The sequence below is a fragment of the Alosa sapidissima genome, chromosome 5 (assembly GCF_018492685.1).
Source record: "Alosa sapidissima isolate fAloSap1 chromosome 5, fAloSap1.pri, whole genome shotgun sequence".
NCBI lineage: Eukaryota > Metazoa > Chordata > Actinopteri > Clupeiformes > Clupeidae > Alosa > Alosa sapidissima.
Genome location: NC_055961.1, coordinates 18,311,492 through 18,329,003, shown reverse-complemented (window position 1 = coordinate 18,329,003; position 17,512 = coordinate 18,311,492). Strand labels below are relative to the sequence as shown.

Below are 17,512 nucleotides of genomic sequence, written 5' to 3'. Positions count from 1 at the left end.
AAGTTAAAGAGAAACATTCAATAGCTCACTCATTTACTCTCTCTCTCTTACACACACACACACACACACACACAAACACACACACACACAAAGCTTTTGTAAGTGATAGTTTTATCAAAATACCTGAGTTGTGTGTGTGTATATGCACAAAGACATGTATAGATTGTGTAACTACACTGCCACACACACAAAATCACGTGCACACACACACACACACACCTCACATCCATGGACTGGGGCTCCTCTTTTGGGACTCCTTCTACTCCGTCCAGCTGGACACTGGGTTGTCGTGGCAACACAGAGAGCCTTGGCCCATTCTCTTTGCTGTCCAACTTGTTTGCCATGGCAACTACTGTAGTTTTACTCGCTGTTGTTGAAGTAATTGTAACCTTAGGGGTTGCTGAAACAGTAGCCTGTGTGAGACAAAATAATCTGGTTATATTCATTATCGCTTAAAAGTTGAAGTGTGAGTCTCAGTGGAGCGTGGGTTGGCGTAAATTCAGTGGTTACGATTCAGAAACAAATCATTTTAATGATATTCGGGTCATTTGCGGGCGGGACAGTTAAAAATTAATAAATTGTATTTTTACTTAAAATATCAGGAAAAGGCTAACATCAACATTTAACTCATAATTGTTTTTCAAAGATATCATTGGCTAAATTACTTCAATCGATGCAGCATGAACTTGCCACATCCTGTAGGCTACCTGTGTGATAGAAGGATGGAGATGGAGATGGTAGAGAAGCTGTAGAGAAGTATGGGAAGTATTTGGAGAGGTTCTTAAAGAAGATGACAACAGTGCTGCTTATGTTCTATGCACTAAGTATGACAGCCACAAAACAGGCACGCCCAACAAGGCTCGTCACAAATGCGGGACTGGTAAATCTTCCCAGCGTCCCAGACCTCAAGCAATAGATTGCTTTATGCGCATTGACCACTGGAACAGCTTGTTTTAGGCTAGGCACAATGTTGGCACAAGACCCAGTGACAAGTAGCTCAGTAAAATAATGCTGACACTTTACCACAGCCATGTGTAGCCCTGCCCATGCTAAACTTTTAACCTACAGCCAGTGTTGTAAAAGTTAAACGCTTTGTGTTCATGCGGCATTTGATAAGGGATGTCTGATGTGATTAAGGAGGGCTTTCTGTTCCTGTTTATGTAAAGGTTTTACATATCTCAATAAGGATTGCATGTTAGGCTACATTAAAGGTTGTATCAGCGATAGCGGGGATACGTCACTTCTGTTGATGTTCAAACAAAACAAAGAGCTAGCTTGCTACTCCCTCCCCCTCCCTCCTGTGCAATTAAAACTATCCTAAACGCGCATCTCGTCGGTTATTGGCTGAAACACTTATTTTGCCTTTGATTGGGTTGCCAACCCTTGTTGGTAGCAATTGTTTTTGTATACAGATCTTGGAGCCTAGGCTGCCTACAGAGACATGATTTTTTGACGGCCTGCTTATGGGGTAGACAGCTAGCGGATCGTTAGGAAAGATTAGATGAATGTGATCATTTATGTTTGGGCCTTTTTTGGGCTTGAAATCGCTGATACAACCTTTAACCAAAAGCGTGCAATTTGTAAATAAGCGGGTCGGATCGCAGGTCAGTTTCATTTTATCTTAATTAATATTTTTGCGGTTTGAGTTGCGGTCGGTCTAAAGATTATCGACTCACCTGGCCAGCCTCAGTCTGTCCACCCTGAATAGTTGAGGTGGTGAGCTGCAATTTTCTGCCGTCTTGGGGGGTGTCATTCGTTAGGGGCGGGGTCTGCAACGTGACAGAGATGTCCCTTTTTGGAGGAGGGGCCTGTGATGTGATGGGGCTGTCCTTACTATTTGTGGGAGGGGCCTGTGATGTGATGGGGCTGTCCTTACTATTTGTGGGAGGGGTCTGTGATGTGATGGGGCTGTCCTTGCCATTTGTGGGAGGGGTCTGTGATGTGATGGGGCTGTCCTTGCCATTTGTGGGAGGGGTCTGTGATGGGATGGGACTGGTCTTGTTATTTGTGGAAGGGGCCTGTGTTGTGACAGGGTTGTCCTTATTATTCGTGGGAGGGGCCTGTGTTGTGACAGGCCTGTCCTTTGGGGAAGGGGCTGATGATGTGATCGGGCTGTCTTTGATATTTGTGGGAGGGGCCTGTGATGTAATGGGTCTGTCCTTGTTATTTGTGGGAGTGGTCTGTGTTGTGACTGGGCTGTCCTTGATGGGGCTGTCCTTGTTCTTCGGAGGAGGGACTGCTGATTTAATGCTCCCACTGATCATTGGGGAGGAGTTGTTGGTCTTTGGATTGCATTCACTGACCTGATAACAATAAAGAGATGAATAATAAATAGCAGAACAGATGACTTTATAACAATAAAGCCATTAATGATATGAGTAAAAATCACACACAGCACACAGTCTCCACAGTCATACTTGGGGAATGGGAAAAACATGATGCATAATTGGACAAATTTAACTTCTTAGGACAAATTAGATTGCATATGTAAAATACATTTATAGGTATTCAATGCAGTTTTGGGTTCTAGGGCTCCTCTAGATTCGCTGAGTATTTACATTTTACAACCTTGCTGTTGTAAATACTTCTCACAGTTTGAGCCCTTTCCCCTGGACACGTGGGACATGTTTTGAAAGCTCTATGTGGGAGCGGGCGGGATGAGAGAGGTGTGTTCGCGGGTGTGGGAGAAACAGATGATTAACTGCACTCCCGCAAATTAAATATATGCGTAAAATAACATATAGACGTATGAATTATAACGTATAGAATTATAGTTGAGCTGGATATTGTGGTAGGCAGCATTAAAGGTTGCATCAGCGATACAGCGGTAACGTCACTTCTGTTGATGTTCAAACAAAACCGAGAGCTAGCTCGCTACTCCCTCCCCCTCCCTCCCGTGCAATTGAAACTCTCCTAAACATGCATCTCGTCAGTTATTGGTTAGAACACTTTATTTTGCCTTTGAGTGGTTGGCAACCCTTTTTGGTAGCAATTGTTTTTGTGTACAGACCTCGGAGCCTAGGCTGCCGTTAGGAAAGATTAGATGAATGTGATCATTTATGTTTGGGCCTGAAATCGCTGATACCACTTTTAAAAAACGGGGTTTAAGCAGCCTAAATGTCGTTTAGGTGTACGTGGGTTCAATTCTTTCCTGCTGCTCCATTGTTGAAACTCTAAATCGAAAGCATGACAGAGGAAGAGGACACCACTAGGCTACTTCAGATGTTAGTGCCTTTTAAAGAACGGATGCCAGCTGCATAGCATAGATTACAGTAGCCTGCCCTACATTCAGAATCAAGAAACTTTAAATCAGACATCTGGCAGTCTTTTTCAGTTGTGACAGAAGGCAAAACTGAACATATCCTGCGGGCTTTTGCAGGCGGGAGCGGGACTAAAAATGGCACATTATTGCGGGAGCGGGACAGAATGTTGCGGAAGCGGGACTAAAGAATCTGTCCCCGCAGACCTCTAGCTGCCAGCTATGCTAGACGTACGATTCTCCCTATTACAATTTTACCATCAAAATTGCTTTGAAACTGTTATATTATGGTAAAAAACTTGCATAGGATGTCTTTAACACAATACACAGTAAATTTTACCACTCACCTGAGCTGGATTTGGGATAGGAGGGCCTGCTCACTTGAGCTGGGTTTTGGGTTAGGGTTAAGAGGTACCGCTCATCTGAGCTGGGTTTGGGTTAGGGTTAAGAGGTACCGCTCATCTGAGCTGGGTTTTGAGTTAGGGTTAAGAGGTAGCGCTCATCTGAGCTGGGTTTGGGTTAGGAGGGCCCGCTCACCTGAGCTGGGTTTGGGTTAAGAGGGCCCGCTCACCTGAGCTGGGTTTGGGTTAGGAGAGCCCGCTCACCTGAGCTGGGTTTGGGCTAAGAGCGACCACTTACCTGAGTTGTGCCTGTGGGGCCGTTGAGTGGGGTGGGGGAGGCTCTGGCCGGGCTTCTGTTGACCTCTGAGGTCATTTCCTGCTTTGTTTGGATGCCATTAGTTATTGGTGGAGTCGAATTTGCCTCCTTCGTCTCTGACCCAGCATCGTTCACCTTTGGAAAACAAAACACCTCTCAAGCCTTATATCTGAGTACAAGTCTAGCAGTCACTTTTTCAAAAGAGTTTGAAAAAAAATATTCCAAACTCTTCAGTTATGACACCAATTATAAACTAATCAGATCTCTAGCCTCAAGAAATCTTAAAGGAGAAATCCGGCTGATTTTTACATGGATCTTGATCACTACACGTCGCCGAGTACTGTCGAAAGGAAAAATAACGACCAAAATCGGTGCTCCCGAACTTGAGTAGCTGCAGCTAATGGTCAGTACTCCCATTGAGCTACAATGCTAGGTCATCATCTAAACGTGCCTTTTTTGCCTCTTAACAGACTCAAAATGTAATTAAAAGTTCTGTACAATATGAACATGAACAAATAACAGTCCTTACGTGACAAAACGATGCCTTTTCTACTCATTAGCTGTGAAGAAACCGTCTAAATTTTGTACTGTCACATCTGCATACTACTCTGTTTGCCTTTTCCTGCAACAACTGAATTCCCACGATACTTCAGCGCGAGCTAGGTTTCAGTAACGTTCACGCTTAGGAATAATTTGGACCGTTTCCATGCAGTTATAGTCATTACATGTTCATAACCATTAGAGTGCTCAATTATCTATTTCTGAGGGGAATTAAACTTCAAGTTTTCGTTGCGAAGCCGGCATGAACTCGACAACAGACTTTCTTTGGCTTTCCTGGAAGCGACTGATGGACACTGAGGTATGTGACAGTACAAACTTTGAATTCAAATGGTAAAAATCGGCCGATTTCTCCTTTAAGCCTCAGTAATGTGTCAGTGATAGATTGAATTTGAGAGTGAAGGTGGTAAATCCATATGTGAGTATAATACAGTCAAACAGTAAACAACTGCAACTATTAAAAGCGCAAAATTCTTTCATAATGATTAAAAAATACCTTGATGTCACTGTCGCCTTTGCGGGTACGTTTCATAATCTCCTCAATTCTCTGCCAGAAAGAAGAAAGAGAACACATAAGAATAATGAAAGGAAACAATGAGAATGTTTATGTGTGCACGCACGTGTGTGTGTGTGTGTGTGTGTGTGTGTGTTTGTATGTGGTGTGTGTGTGTGAGTTCACCTTCTTTCTCAGCTGTCTTTCCTGCTTCTCCAATTTGTAAAAACAATGAAAGGAAACAATGAGAATGTTTGTGTGTGTGCACGGACATGTGTGTGTGTTTGTGTGTGTGTGTGTGATTTGGTGTGTGTGTGTGTGTGTGTGTGTGTGTGTGTGTGTGTGTGTGTGTGTGTGTGAGTTTACCTTCTTCCTCTGCTGTCTTTCCTGCTCTTCCAATTTGTGTCTTTCTTCCTCTTTCTGTAATTCCTCCTGTTGTAGATGGAACCACATACCCCCAACACACACATGCACACACACACACACACCCCAACACACACACACACACACACCCCAACACACACACACACACACACACCCCAACACACATACACATACAAACACACAAACACAAAGCTGTTGTAGGAGATAGTTTTATCAAAATACCTGAGTTGTGTGTGTGTGTGTGTGTGTGTGTGGTCATATTCACCTTTCTCTCCATCTGTGCCTGAGCCTCTTTTTCTCTCTGTTGTTTCTCCTCCTCCTCTCTACTCTTCCTCTCCTCCTCCTCTCTGCTCTTTCTCTCCTCGTCAGCCTTTATTCTGTGCACACCACACACACACACACACACACACACACACACACACACACACACACACACACACACAAAAATACACACACACACACACACACACACACACACATACACACACACATGCATACACACACACACACACACACACACACACACACACACACACACACACACAAACATGTGCAGACATGCATATGCGTGCACACACATACATACACACACACATACACATACACACACACACACAGATATATTATAAAACATGAACATATCCAGTTAGACAGAAACTACACTCTTGTTGTAAAAAATGCACATAATCCAACACGGTCACACACATATGCACCCACCCACACAACACAGAAACACACACACACACATGTACACAAAGATACACACCTCTCCAGGCGCCGCCGTTCGGCCAGCAGACGGCTGGCTTCCTCATTGGTCCTTCCAGACATCTCTTTCCCCACAGCAGTTACATCTGAATGACCTAGGACATGACCACTGCATTCATAATTATGCATATGTCTATTTGTGTAATTACAGTATTACATGTAAAAAAATGTCTTTATCTTGCCCTTGCTAACTGGTCTAATCCCAACCCAAGACAATCCTGAAGCTGGTGCATATTGTGATGCAATTAATCTGTGTAAAGCTTGTTTAATTATTCATGTGGGTGCCAGATAAACATGAGGGGGCACTAATATCTGCTGAAATATCACAGTCTATTTATAGGGTTGTTAATGGGCTTGTAAAATAGCCTCTGATCATGTTTTTGACAGACCAAAGTATGTTAACATCAGAGGACAAGTTAAAATACTCTGTTCAAGTGTTCATCCATTCTACGTCATCTTTACCACTGCCCCCGCCTGGCTAAATGTGGCAGTACATGTACTACTGTGGCATTACTGTATCAGAAACCATTTTAACTGCTGAACCTTCATGCACCACTCTAACATTAGGGAGTAATAAAGAGAGTCTATGACCCTGTGCTCAAGTCATTGCTTTCCACCCTGTGCTCAAGTCATTGCTTTCCACCCTGTGCTCAAGTCATTGCTTTCCACCATGTGCTGAATTCAATGACTTCCACTGTGTTCCCAAGTCAATGACTTCCACCCTGTACTCAAGTCAATGACTTCCACCCTGTACTCAAGTCAATGACTTCCACCCTGTACTCAAGTCAATTACTTCCACCCTATGCTGAATTCGATGACTTCAACCCTGTGCTAAAGTCATTGACTTCCACCCTGTCAACAACTCAATGACTTCCATCCTTTGCTCAAATGAATGCCCTTCCACCCTGTGTTCAAGTCAATGACTTCCACCCCATGCTGAATTTTATGACTTCCACCCTGTGCTGAACTCAATGACTCATTCTGTGAGGAACTCAAGTTGTAACAGATTTCCACTGTCATGACACATACATATTCATTTCCACATGCAGTAAAGTTTTAGTCTTAGCTACCGTTTGATGTCTGACTGGCTGAGGTTGGATTCATTCCCGCCTTCTCTACGCTGCTTTTGGCTGCCGAGGAATCACTTCTCTGCCCGCCATTGGTAACAGGTGCTAGAGGACGCTGCCTCATCGGAGATGACGGCTCAGTTACAGGTGCTAGAGGACGCTGCCTCATCGGAGATGACGGCTCGGTTACAGGTGCTATGGGACGCTGCCTCATTGGAGATGATGGCTCAGTTACAGGTGCTATGGGACGCTGCCTCATCGGAGACGATGGCTCGGTGAGAGGTGCTGTGGGACGCTGCCTCATCGGAGATGATGGCTCAGTTACAGGTGTTATGGGACGCTGCCTCATTGGAGATGATGGATAGTTGTGATGTTTAGGAGTCAACCTGAAGAAATGCCTAGGGTCATCAATCAAGGAGTGCAATGTGTATGTGTGTATGTGTGTGTGTGTGTGTGTGTGTGTGATGGCAGTATTGAGGTAGGTGTGATGGCAGTATTGCAGTAGGTGAAAAAAGAGAGAGGGAGAGATGGAAAAAGAGAGCAAGAGAGGTAGAGGGAAAGAGAGTGAGAGAGAGGTGGAGAGAGAGAGGGATAGAAGGAGGAAGAAGGGAGAGAGAGAGGTAGAAAAAGAGAGAGATGGAGAAGGAAGCGGTGGAGCGAGAGGTTGAGAGAGAGGGAGAGGGAGAAAAAGAGGTGGTGAGAGAGAATGAGAGAGGTGAAGAGAGAGAGAGAGGGAGGTAGAGAGAGAGAGAAAGAGAGACTCTTACTTGGGCGTTGCTGGAGAGGCGGAGCGTCGGGCCAGAGCAGGAGACTCGGGGCGTCTGATGGGGGAGCCTCCCCTCCGATCCATCCTCAGTCGCTCCCGCTGGAGATGGAGGGAGAGAGAGAGGGAGTTAGAGAGGAGGGAGATGGAGGGAGAGAGAGAGAGAGTTAGAGAGGAGGGAGATAGAGGGAGAGAGAGAGGGAGTTAGAGAGGAGGGAGATGGAGGGAGTTAGAGAGGAGGGAGATAGAGGGAGAGAAAGAGGGAGTTAGAGAGGAGGGAGATGGAGGGAGAGAGAGAGGGAGTTAGAGAGGAGGGAGATGGAGGAAGAGAGAGAGGGAGTTAGAGAGGAGGGAGATGGAGGGAGAGAGAGAGGGAGTTAGAGAGGAGGGAGATGGAGGAAGAGAGAGAGGGAGTTAGAGAGGAGGGAGATGGAGGAAGAGAGAGAGAAGAAGTTAGAGGGAGAGATAACGACATAAGTAATCCATGAATGTACAATGTCTTTGCAATGGACAGAATGTGTCATGTGCTGAGTGTTTTTGGCTCTGTTCGAAACGGACAGACGGCAAAAGGCCCGCTGCGTCCCTGCCTAAATAGAGAGCTGTCTCACTAGACATAACTTAGATTGAATGCATCTTTTAAGAATGAGCGTAGCACTCTAGAATCTTTGGTTAACACTACGGTATGACGTTAGCAAACACAGGTACGTTAAACTAAACTAGCCTACGGAAGCTAGCAGGTTGATGGTAGAAAGTTGTCTGACAGGCGGCACATATATCAGACCAGACGCTATCAGTGGTTATAACAATGGTAAAATCAGATAGCAGTGTTTATTTATCCCAAGATTTTAACAAATCTAAGCAAAAAAATGTCTAACAAATCACACTGCCACAGATTCAGCAGTCATTACCAGTGTCATCTGCCATCTTTGTTTACTTTTCACAGCTGTTTCACACGTTGCTTCAAAGGATTGTGGGTAGTAGGGTGCATGAAGGATCAATGCAGCCTTCAAAAACGACTGTTATTTGGGTAATTCTAAGATATCTTAGAAGGCAGCAAAAAGAGTTTTTTCGGTTTCGAATTGCACTTGCTGCCTCGCTCCCCAGTTAGATATCTTAAAAGGCAGCAGGTATTCCTGTTTCGAACAGAGCCTTTGTCCCCATGGAAAGGCACCATTCCCTTACCTGAGGAATGTGGGGACTGGCCATGTCCTTTTAGGGGAAGGGGACCTGACATGTCCTTATAGGGGGGTGGGGACTGGCTGTGTCTTTACAGAGGGGTGGGGGCCGGTCGTGTCCTTATAGTGGGTGGAGACTAGTTGTGTCCTTATAGAGGGGTGGAGACTAGTCGTGTCCTTATAGGGGGGTGGAGACTAGTCGTGTCCTTATAGGACCAGTCGTGTCCTTATAGGGGAGTGGAGACCAGATGTGTCCTTATAGGGGGTGGAGACTAGTCGAGTCCTTATAGGGGGGTGGAGACCAGTTGTGTCTTTATAGGGGGGTGGCAACTAGTCGTGTCCTTATAAAGGGGTGGAGACTAGTCGTGCCCATATAGGACCAGTCATGACCTTATAGGGAGGTGGAGACTAGTCGTGTCCTTATAGGGGGTTGGAGACTAGTCGTGTCCTCATAGAGGGGTGGAGACTAGTCGTGTCCTTATCGGACCAGTCGTGTCCTCATAGAGGGGTGAAAACTAGTCGTGTCCTTATAGGACCAGTCGTGTCCTTATAGGGAGGTGGAGACTAGTCGTGTCCTTATAGAGAGGTGGAGCCTAGTCATGTCCTTACCTTGGGGGTGTTGGGAGCAGTAAGCGCTGGGCTCTCATCACCTGTTGTTGGTTGAGGGGGTGGGGGGCGGCGCCTGGGAGACCCCCGATAGGGAGAGCGGTGAGGGCTGGCAGGAGCTGAGAGGAAAACAAATAAACACAAACAAACACACACAAACATACAAATAAACACACACAAACAAACACAAAAACACAAAAATGCACAAAGACATACACATACAAAAAAAACACACACAAACGCACACATATAGAAAATATACATGTATATACACAAACAAATAACCATACAGACAGACACCAAAAACAAAGTCGTATACAAAATATAAAACTCAAACAAACACACAGATACAAGCAGACACAGACAACCGCACACAAATATGTGCATAGACAAAAAGTAAAGACAGCAATACACACACGTACACAGAGGTACAAAAGAAACACATGTGCACAAACAGACACCAACAGGCACATACACATGCAGGTGCACAATCACAGACCAACAGACACATACGCATGTGCACAAATAAACACAACAAAAGGACAAACATGTAGACAGACAACACAACAACAGGAACAGACACACAGACACAGAGACACAGATAGACACAGAGACACACAAACATGATCCCACACATGCACATAACAGATAAACATACGCACACACACACACATACACACACGGACACACACAAACATGATCCCACACATGCACATAACAGATAAACATATGCACACACACACACACAAACACATACACAAGAACACCAATACAACACAAAACATGCAATCAAGAGAGAGAGAGAGACAGAGGGAGAGAAGGAAAGAGAAGTTAACGGTGAACTGATGAACCTTTTTGAAACATTCTGAAGAAGAACTTGCACAGATTCAGCCCTCTGAATGGTCCATTCTCAATGCTACATTTTGATACACTTTCACTTTCTCTCTCTCTCTCTGGGCCAGATGTACGTACATCTGCGAACATAGCGTTATCAGCGTCATGAACACACCGCAGATTGTGAACACTGTCAGACCCAAGTTTCCGTCGTATTTATCAATCGTTCAAGCCTTAGTGTAAACTGCGCCTTTCTCTGCCTTTCTCCGCCCATAAACGCAATTTACGAACGTCCACAACTGAATGGCAGCGCCTACATACAAGCGCAGTTGAATGAAGTTAACTGATGACAACATTAAAAAGAATCAAACGTTTAGCGATCATGAAATAATACCATACATGATATGATGTAAACAAGCAGGGAGATAATGAAGATCAGTAGTTCTACTCAAACTAATTGTGCACGTAGTCTATGGAAGATTGGTCAAATCTAGCAAGTAGGAAAGTTTAAGTGAATGACGTGAAAGTGAAAGTAAGACATTCAAAAGGCAAACGAAAGTTGAGGTTGCTTTTGGTAGTACAAATACTTTCACCACAAAAACTGGTGCTCTAAATAGCTATTCTGTTGTCTTTGAAAAGTTCTCTTATTGACGCATTGAACTGCAATTTGGATTAACACCTGCTTTTACAAGGCAGAAGTATTCAGGCGCAGAATAGACGTGCGCTTTCAGGAGCAGTCTTTGTACATACCACGGAATACATTGGCGCTCTTTACTCTTCCCCTCCCATCTTTTTACGCTAAACTCCCACTTTCCCCTGGATCCTCCCATGAATGCATATGCATGACATGACAAACACAATCTGCCACTTTCAGCTCCCGCGACAGGCAGTTTGCGCTTTTACATGCACATTGTGAAACAAATACGCCTGAAGTGGGCGCAAAAGCGTTAGTACATCTGGCCCTCTGTCTCTCTCTCTCTCACACACACACACACACACACACACACACACACACACACACACACACACACACACACTCACAGTCATACACAATTACACATACCAGGATGTTACATTGACATACTGTACAGAGTACAAGTACAAGTACAGACTACTAGCCCTTTGCACACCAAGTCTGTATTTTGTCTGAAATTGTTGCACGATTGACAAAATAAATATAACCTTACATAGTGTCAATTACATTTGCACACGACTAACCAACCAACAGGTTTGTTTTTCTCTTTCCTTTTTTCACATCCATACAGTGTCAGTAAATGAGACTTTCTACTGCTGCCTTTTGTTTGTGACAATTTTAAAATACACATACAAAATTGATTTGATTGATTTTAGTGTGCAAAGGTCTTAAAACACAAACAAACTTTAATGCATGCATAGTATATTGTCTGACAGCAAATGTATACTTTCTGTTGAAACACACAGATATGGCCTAAAATCAACAACAATCAAAATCTATCCACCCACACTAGACATTTTTTTCCTTCATCAGACTAGACCAGTGATTTTCAACCACTGTTCCGTGGCACACCAGTGTGCCGTGAGAGATCATCAGGTGTGCCGTGGGAAATTGTCCAATTTCACTTAATTGGTCCAAAAACTTTAGTTGTTACAAATAGTAGGCTAGGATATGCCATTGTTGAGCATCTGTGCCTGCAATGTAGTGACTTGCTAAATAAATACTCTTTCATGTCCGTGGGTGACAGTAATAGCGCAATAATTACCTTGTTAATCAAGTGATGCGCACGAGAACTGGTGGTGAAAAATAGATATTGGAAAGCTAGATAACGCATTGGGCTCCAGAACATACGTAAATAGCGATGCCATCATGGGGGCAACAATTAGTGGAGGCCAATGGAGAAACAGGTGTCTTTGATTGGAAATCAGACAGGTGTCTCTGATTGTCAGCTAGTGTTGCCCAGAGCGTGTAGGTGCTTGCCTCCAGCAATATGACGGCCGCGTTCACATAGCCTATGCCACTACGCTAGAACTCGACGGACAGTCTGGTATCTAGCTTTCTAATATGGGTGAAAAGACATAGGGTCTAAAACAGCAAATCAATAGGCTAAACATAAATAAATAGGCCTCCTTGAAAATAAAAAATGCAGACTCTGAACTGAACTGTAAACAAATGAGAGACTAAATTGTCATTATGTTTACTATATTAGGCCACAGTGTGTAATTCTCTTACATTTTTGGTTGGTGGTGTGCCGCAGGATTTTTTTTATATAAAAAATGTACCGTGGCTCAAAAAAGGTTAAAAAACACTAGTCTAGACAATGAGGGTAACAGAACTAGGGACATAGCAGAGCTAGGGCAATATAGAGATAGGGTCATATAGAAAGTTACCAAAGCTAGGGACGTGTAGCCTAGAAAATCCAGACCCTGGTAATCTAGAAAGATTAGGGTCTGGCGACGAATAATGTAAATGGACCAACTCGAGGGGCGGCACCAAGCATGCATTTGAAAATTTATGTGAATGCATAGTAATGCTTTGGAGAGGAAGCTCTTGCATTCTGACCTCTAGATCCTCAAACATAAATGGAAGTGAACAACAGAATGCAGGCTAGCTAAGCTAACCCTAACCCTAGCTACGCTAACCCTAACCCTAACTCTAGCTAAGCTTACGCTAACCCTAACTCTAGCTAAGCTAACCCTAACCCTAGCTACGCTAACCCTAACCCTAACTCTAGCTAAGCTTACGCTAACCCTAACTCTAGCTAAGCTAACCCTAACCCTAGCTACACTAACCCTAACCCTAGCTACGCTAACCCTAACCCTAGCTAGCTAGTTGTCCAGATTGTCTTGAATTTCCCCTGGGGATCAATAAAGTATCTTGTGAGTTGTGAGTGTTTCATGACAGACTAGTACAGAACAGTACACACCATGCAAATACATACACACACACACACACACACCAGGTAAAGAGGGCAGTGGTAGATAAAAAAAAGAAATAGTTGGCATTCTGGATTCCAGTTGGTCCAAAAACATACACACCTATACCCACATACATACACAAACTCACACATACACACAAACATAAACACACACACATATACACACAAACTCACACATACACACAAGCACATGCATTATGTACAAATATAGCTTAAAACATACGCATACATGCATTCTAACATACATATGACATGCATACACACAAACATCCATACACAAGCATATACACATACATACATACAAACATACACAAGGATATACACATACATACACACATTGTACGTACGAACATACAGCACATACATGTATGCATACATACACACATATGTATGTACATACAAAACATTATGTACATACTGGACAAACATACATACATAGACCCATACAGTATAGACACACTTGCAATAAATGCAAGTCTGCAATATCTTGCAATAATTTGTGGTGACACAAAAAGTAGCAACAGAACTACTCCTGGTCTGAGGATGTCTTGATTTTGTGTAATGGAACCTAATCACAGACCACTTCAGCATTCCCACTGAGAAGACCTGATCACCAACCACTCCGGCATTTCCACTGATGGAATCTAACACAGACCACTCCAGCAGTCCCATTGAGGGAATCTAGCACAGACCACTCCGACATTCCCACTGAGGACACCTGATCACAGACCACTCTGGCATTCCCACTGAGGGAATCTAGCACAGACCATTCCGGAATTCCCACTGAGAGAACCTCGTCACAGAGCACTCCGGCATTCCCACTGTGGGAATCTGGCACAGACCACTCTGGCACTCCCACTGAGGTAATCTAGCACAGACCACTCTGACATTCCCACTGAGGTAATCTAGCACAGACCACTCTGACATTCCCACTCTGGTATTCCCACTGAGGTAATCTAGCACAGACCACTCTGACATTCCCACTCTGGTATTCCCACTGAGGGAACCTTAGCCAGGAGGGATTTATTTATATAGCAACTATACTCTGTTAGATGTCATTTCATTGGATAAATAGTGACAGAACAAATTGCAACAAACTGATTAAACTGAAAGTAATTAAGGGCAATGGCTGTGCTTTGGAGCACTCATGCTGATGCTCATGTGTCTCACATAAACACCCTCAACCTGCCGAGGGAAGAGGAGTGCAACTCTAACACTGACTTCAACACTAACACTAAAGACTACACCCTGCTGTATGGACACGCTCAACCTGCTAAGAAAAGAAAAGAAAAGAAAAGAGTAACTCTAACACTAACTTTAACACTAACACTACAGATTACACTCTGCTGTATGAACACACTCAACCTGCTGAGGAATGACAGGCATCTCACATGAACACACTCAACATTAAAAACTAAATCCGCTGCCTAAACACCAGCTGGACAAAGAGAAGCTGACATACACACTTGTTGACTGATACTGTGCACCTGTGCAGGTAATGACCACTCACACAGGAGAGACCTGATCATAAGATGGAAAGAGAAGTACCAGGAGAGACAAAGATACAGCGAGAGAGAGAGGGATAGAGAAGGGGGGGGTAGGGAAATGGGAGAGAGGGATAGAAAGGTTTAAGGCTTATGCTGGAGAGAGAGAGAGAGAGAGAATAAAAGGTGTGTGTGTGTGTGTGTGTGTGTGTGAGTGAGTAAGTCAGTGAGTGAGAGAAGGGGTTAAAGCTGACCAGGGGTCTCAAACTCAAATGACCTGTGGTGACCTGCCAGGTGGTGTTCTAATGGGGGTGGGGTGCAATGCAATGGGACATGAGGACACAATCATCTAAATGCAGATAGTTCTGCATTGTCATTTAGCATTACCCTATGTCCCCTATGTCCCTGCCTCTACCATTACCCCATGTCCCTGCCTTTACCATTACTCTATGTCCCCTATGCCCCTGCCTTTACCATTACCCCATGTCCCTGCCTTTACCATTACCCCATGTCCCCTATGCCCCTGCCTTTACTATTACCCCATGTCCCTGCCTTTACTATTACCCCATGTCCCTGCCTTTACCATTACTCTATGTCCCCTATGCCCCTGCCTTTACTATTACCCCATGTCCCTGCCTTTACTATTACCCCATGTCCCTGCCTTTATCATTACTCTATGTCCCCTATGTCCCTGTCTTTACCATTACCCCATGTCCCTGCCTTTACTATTACCCCATGTCCCTGCCTCTACCATTACCCCATGTCCCCCATGCCCCTGCCTTTATCATTTACCAATACCCCATGTCCCCTATGTCCCTGCCTTTACCATTACCCTATGTCCCTGCCAGGGACGTGCACAGGGCAGGTCTAAAGTTGCTCGGGCAAGTGCCCGTCTGCCCTCTTTGACTGAGAGGCGCTTTCCAAAAAATAAAAATATAATTTTCAGTGATTAAAGTTATCCGTCGCTACGACAACTTATTTCCGTAGAGGCCATGGTATCATTGTAGTTCCCCAAGGGGGAAATTTGTCTTCTAATCACAAAAAACAAACTCGCTTTTATTTTGAAACTTATTTTGGTTCTCCTGTCTCTGTCATTCACGCCATTCTCTTAGAAAAATTAAGTAGCCTCTGCTATGCCTGAGCGCAGGTAGGTGCGTCCGAAATGTCAGCTGGAATAGTGATGTGAGTCGACAAGCAGAGATGTCTAATCAACACACCTTTTCTGGGCAAATATAAGCTGCATTACATTATTTTCTGGCTCTTGGGAAAAGTTCTACTGAAAGACATGTCTCCGAAGTTATAATGCTTTCCTCTCCCTCTCATAGGCTGCTCATCTGCATGTTTGCTTTTCTCTCTCATAGGCTACTCATCTGCATGCTTGATTTTTCTCTCCCTATTGTTGGTTTGCGTGGTTTGTGTTGTGTTTGCGTCACAGTCTGTCTTTCTTCAGATTCACCTGTTTTTTAGTGGTCATTTCAAAGTCTTAGATTTGCATAATGAAAGAGGAAACAACCATGTATCCAGTTCACAGTGGCTTTGTGGCAATGTGCCTAATTCTCCTTATTCAACAAAACTGAGGTAATAAAAGATTTCCATTCTATGTCATATTGAGGTGACAACTAGCCCATATTTGCAAGGAATAACTCTATTGGTTCCCTTGTAAAGGTTAGCTTCTTTGATTATTTTGGTTGGCTGACCCACAGTATTGTTCACTGACACAATTGACGTTAGCCTATTGAACTCCAGTCCTGTAACTAGCATTAGTCAAGTATTCTGACGCTAACGGAAAATAACTTAACACAAAAAGATATGCAGGCTAAATCAACCAAGGGGGCAGCACGGGTCAGCTTTGGGTTTGAGACCACTGAGAGGTACGATGTGTGTGTGTGTGTGTGTGTGTGTGTGTGTGTGTGTGTGTGTGTGTGTGTGTAAGAGAAAGAGACAGAGAGAGAGAGAGAGAGAGAGAGAGAGAGAGAGAGATGGGAGAGAGGGGCGGAGTTAAGGCTCATACCGTTGCCTGTGTCACCAGATGCAGCTGGGAGGGAGGAGCCAGCAAGCAAAGGGGGTGGGGCATTCTCAGGGTCACCTGGGAAACCAGAGGGGAAGGGGAGGAGCAAGAAGCAGAGACAGCATAGAAGCATTACACACACACTCCTCTCTCTCTCTCTCTCTCTCTCTCTCACACACACACACACTTATCCTTCTATCTCTATCACACACACACACTCCTCTCTCTCTTTCTCGTTCTCTCTCTCTCACACACACACACACTTCTCTCTCTCTCACACACACACACACACACACACACAATTCTCTCTCTCTCTCACACACACACACACACACACACAAACACTCCTGTATACCTGCATACTCTTCTCTCACTCTCATACCTATAGCATACACACAAGCGCGTCAAAGCAGCAGGCACTGAAGCAAGGCTTAGGATGCAAGCTGAGCAGAACACACCCCCACACAGACACACACACACACACCACACCAAAGGAAAAAAGTGTGTAAGTGTGTGTTTGTATGTGTGAATATGCTTGTGTTTGTGT

At 44.3% G+C, this 17,512-nt stretch overlaps 1 protein-coding gene across 5 annotated transcripts in view; it reads right to left on the bottom strand.

Moving 5' to 3' along the window:
• Positions 1–17,512, bottom strand: part of LOC121709201 (MAP7 domain-containing protein 2-like) — a 37,064-nt gene that overhangs the window by 4,446 nt on the left and 15,106 nt on the right. The window contains exons 7-19 of one of the 5 annotated variants that reach the window (XM_042092398.1): positions 16,969–17,043; positions 9,731–9,846; positions 7,951–8,048; positions 7,187–7,569; positions 6,118–6,211; positions 5,617–5,728; positions 5,334–5,399; positions 5,154–5,174; positions 4,971–5,021; positions 3,899–4,051; positions 1,851–2,303; positions 1,677–1,808; positions 220–413 (exon numbers count right to left, since the gene is read on the bottom strand). In XM_042092398.1, coding sequence (XP_041948332.1) covers positions 220–413; positions 1,677–1,808; positions 1,851–2,303; positions 3,899–4,051; positions 4,971–5,021; positions 5,154–5,174; positions 5,334–5,399; positions 5,617–5,728; positions 6,118–6,211; positions 7,187–7,569; positions 7,951–8,048; positions 9,731–9,846; positions 16,969–17,043 — 1,948 coding nt within the window. Of the gene's footprint in view, positions 1–219; positions 414–1,676; positions 2,304–3,898; positions 4,052–4,970; positions 5,022–5,153; positions 5,175–5,333; positions 5,400–5,616; positions 5,729–6,117; positions 6,212–7,186; positions 7,570–7,950; positions 8,049–9,730; positions 9,847–16,968; positions 17,044–17,512 lie in introns of all 5 variants that reach the window. The other 4 variants (XM_042092401.1, XM_042092396.1, XM_042092397.1 and 1 more) reach the window with 4 other exon arrangements.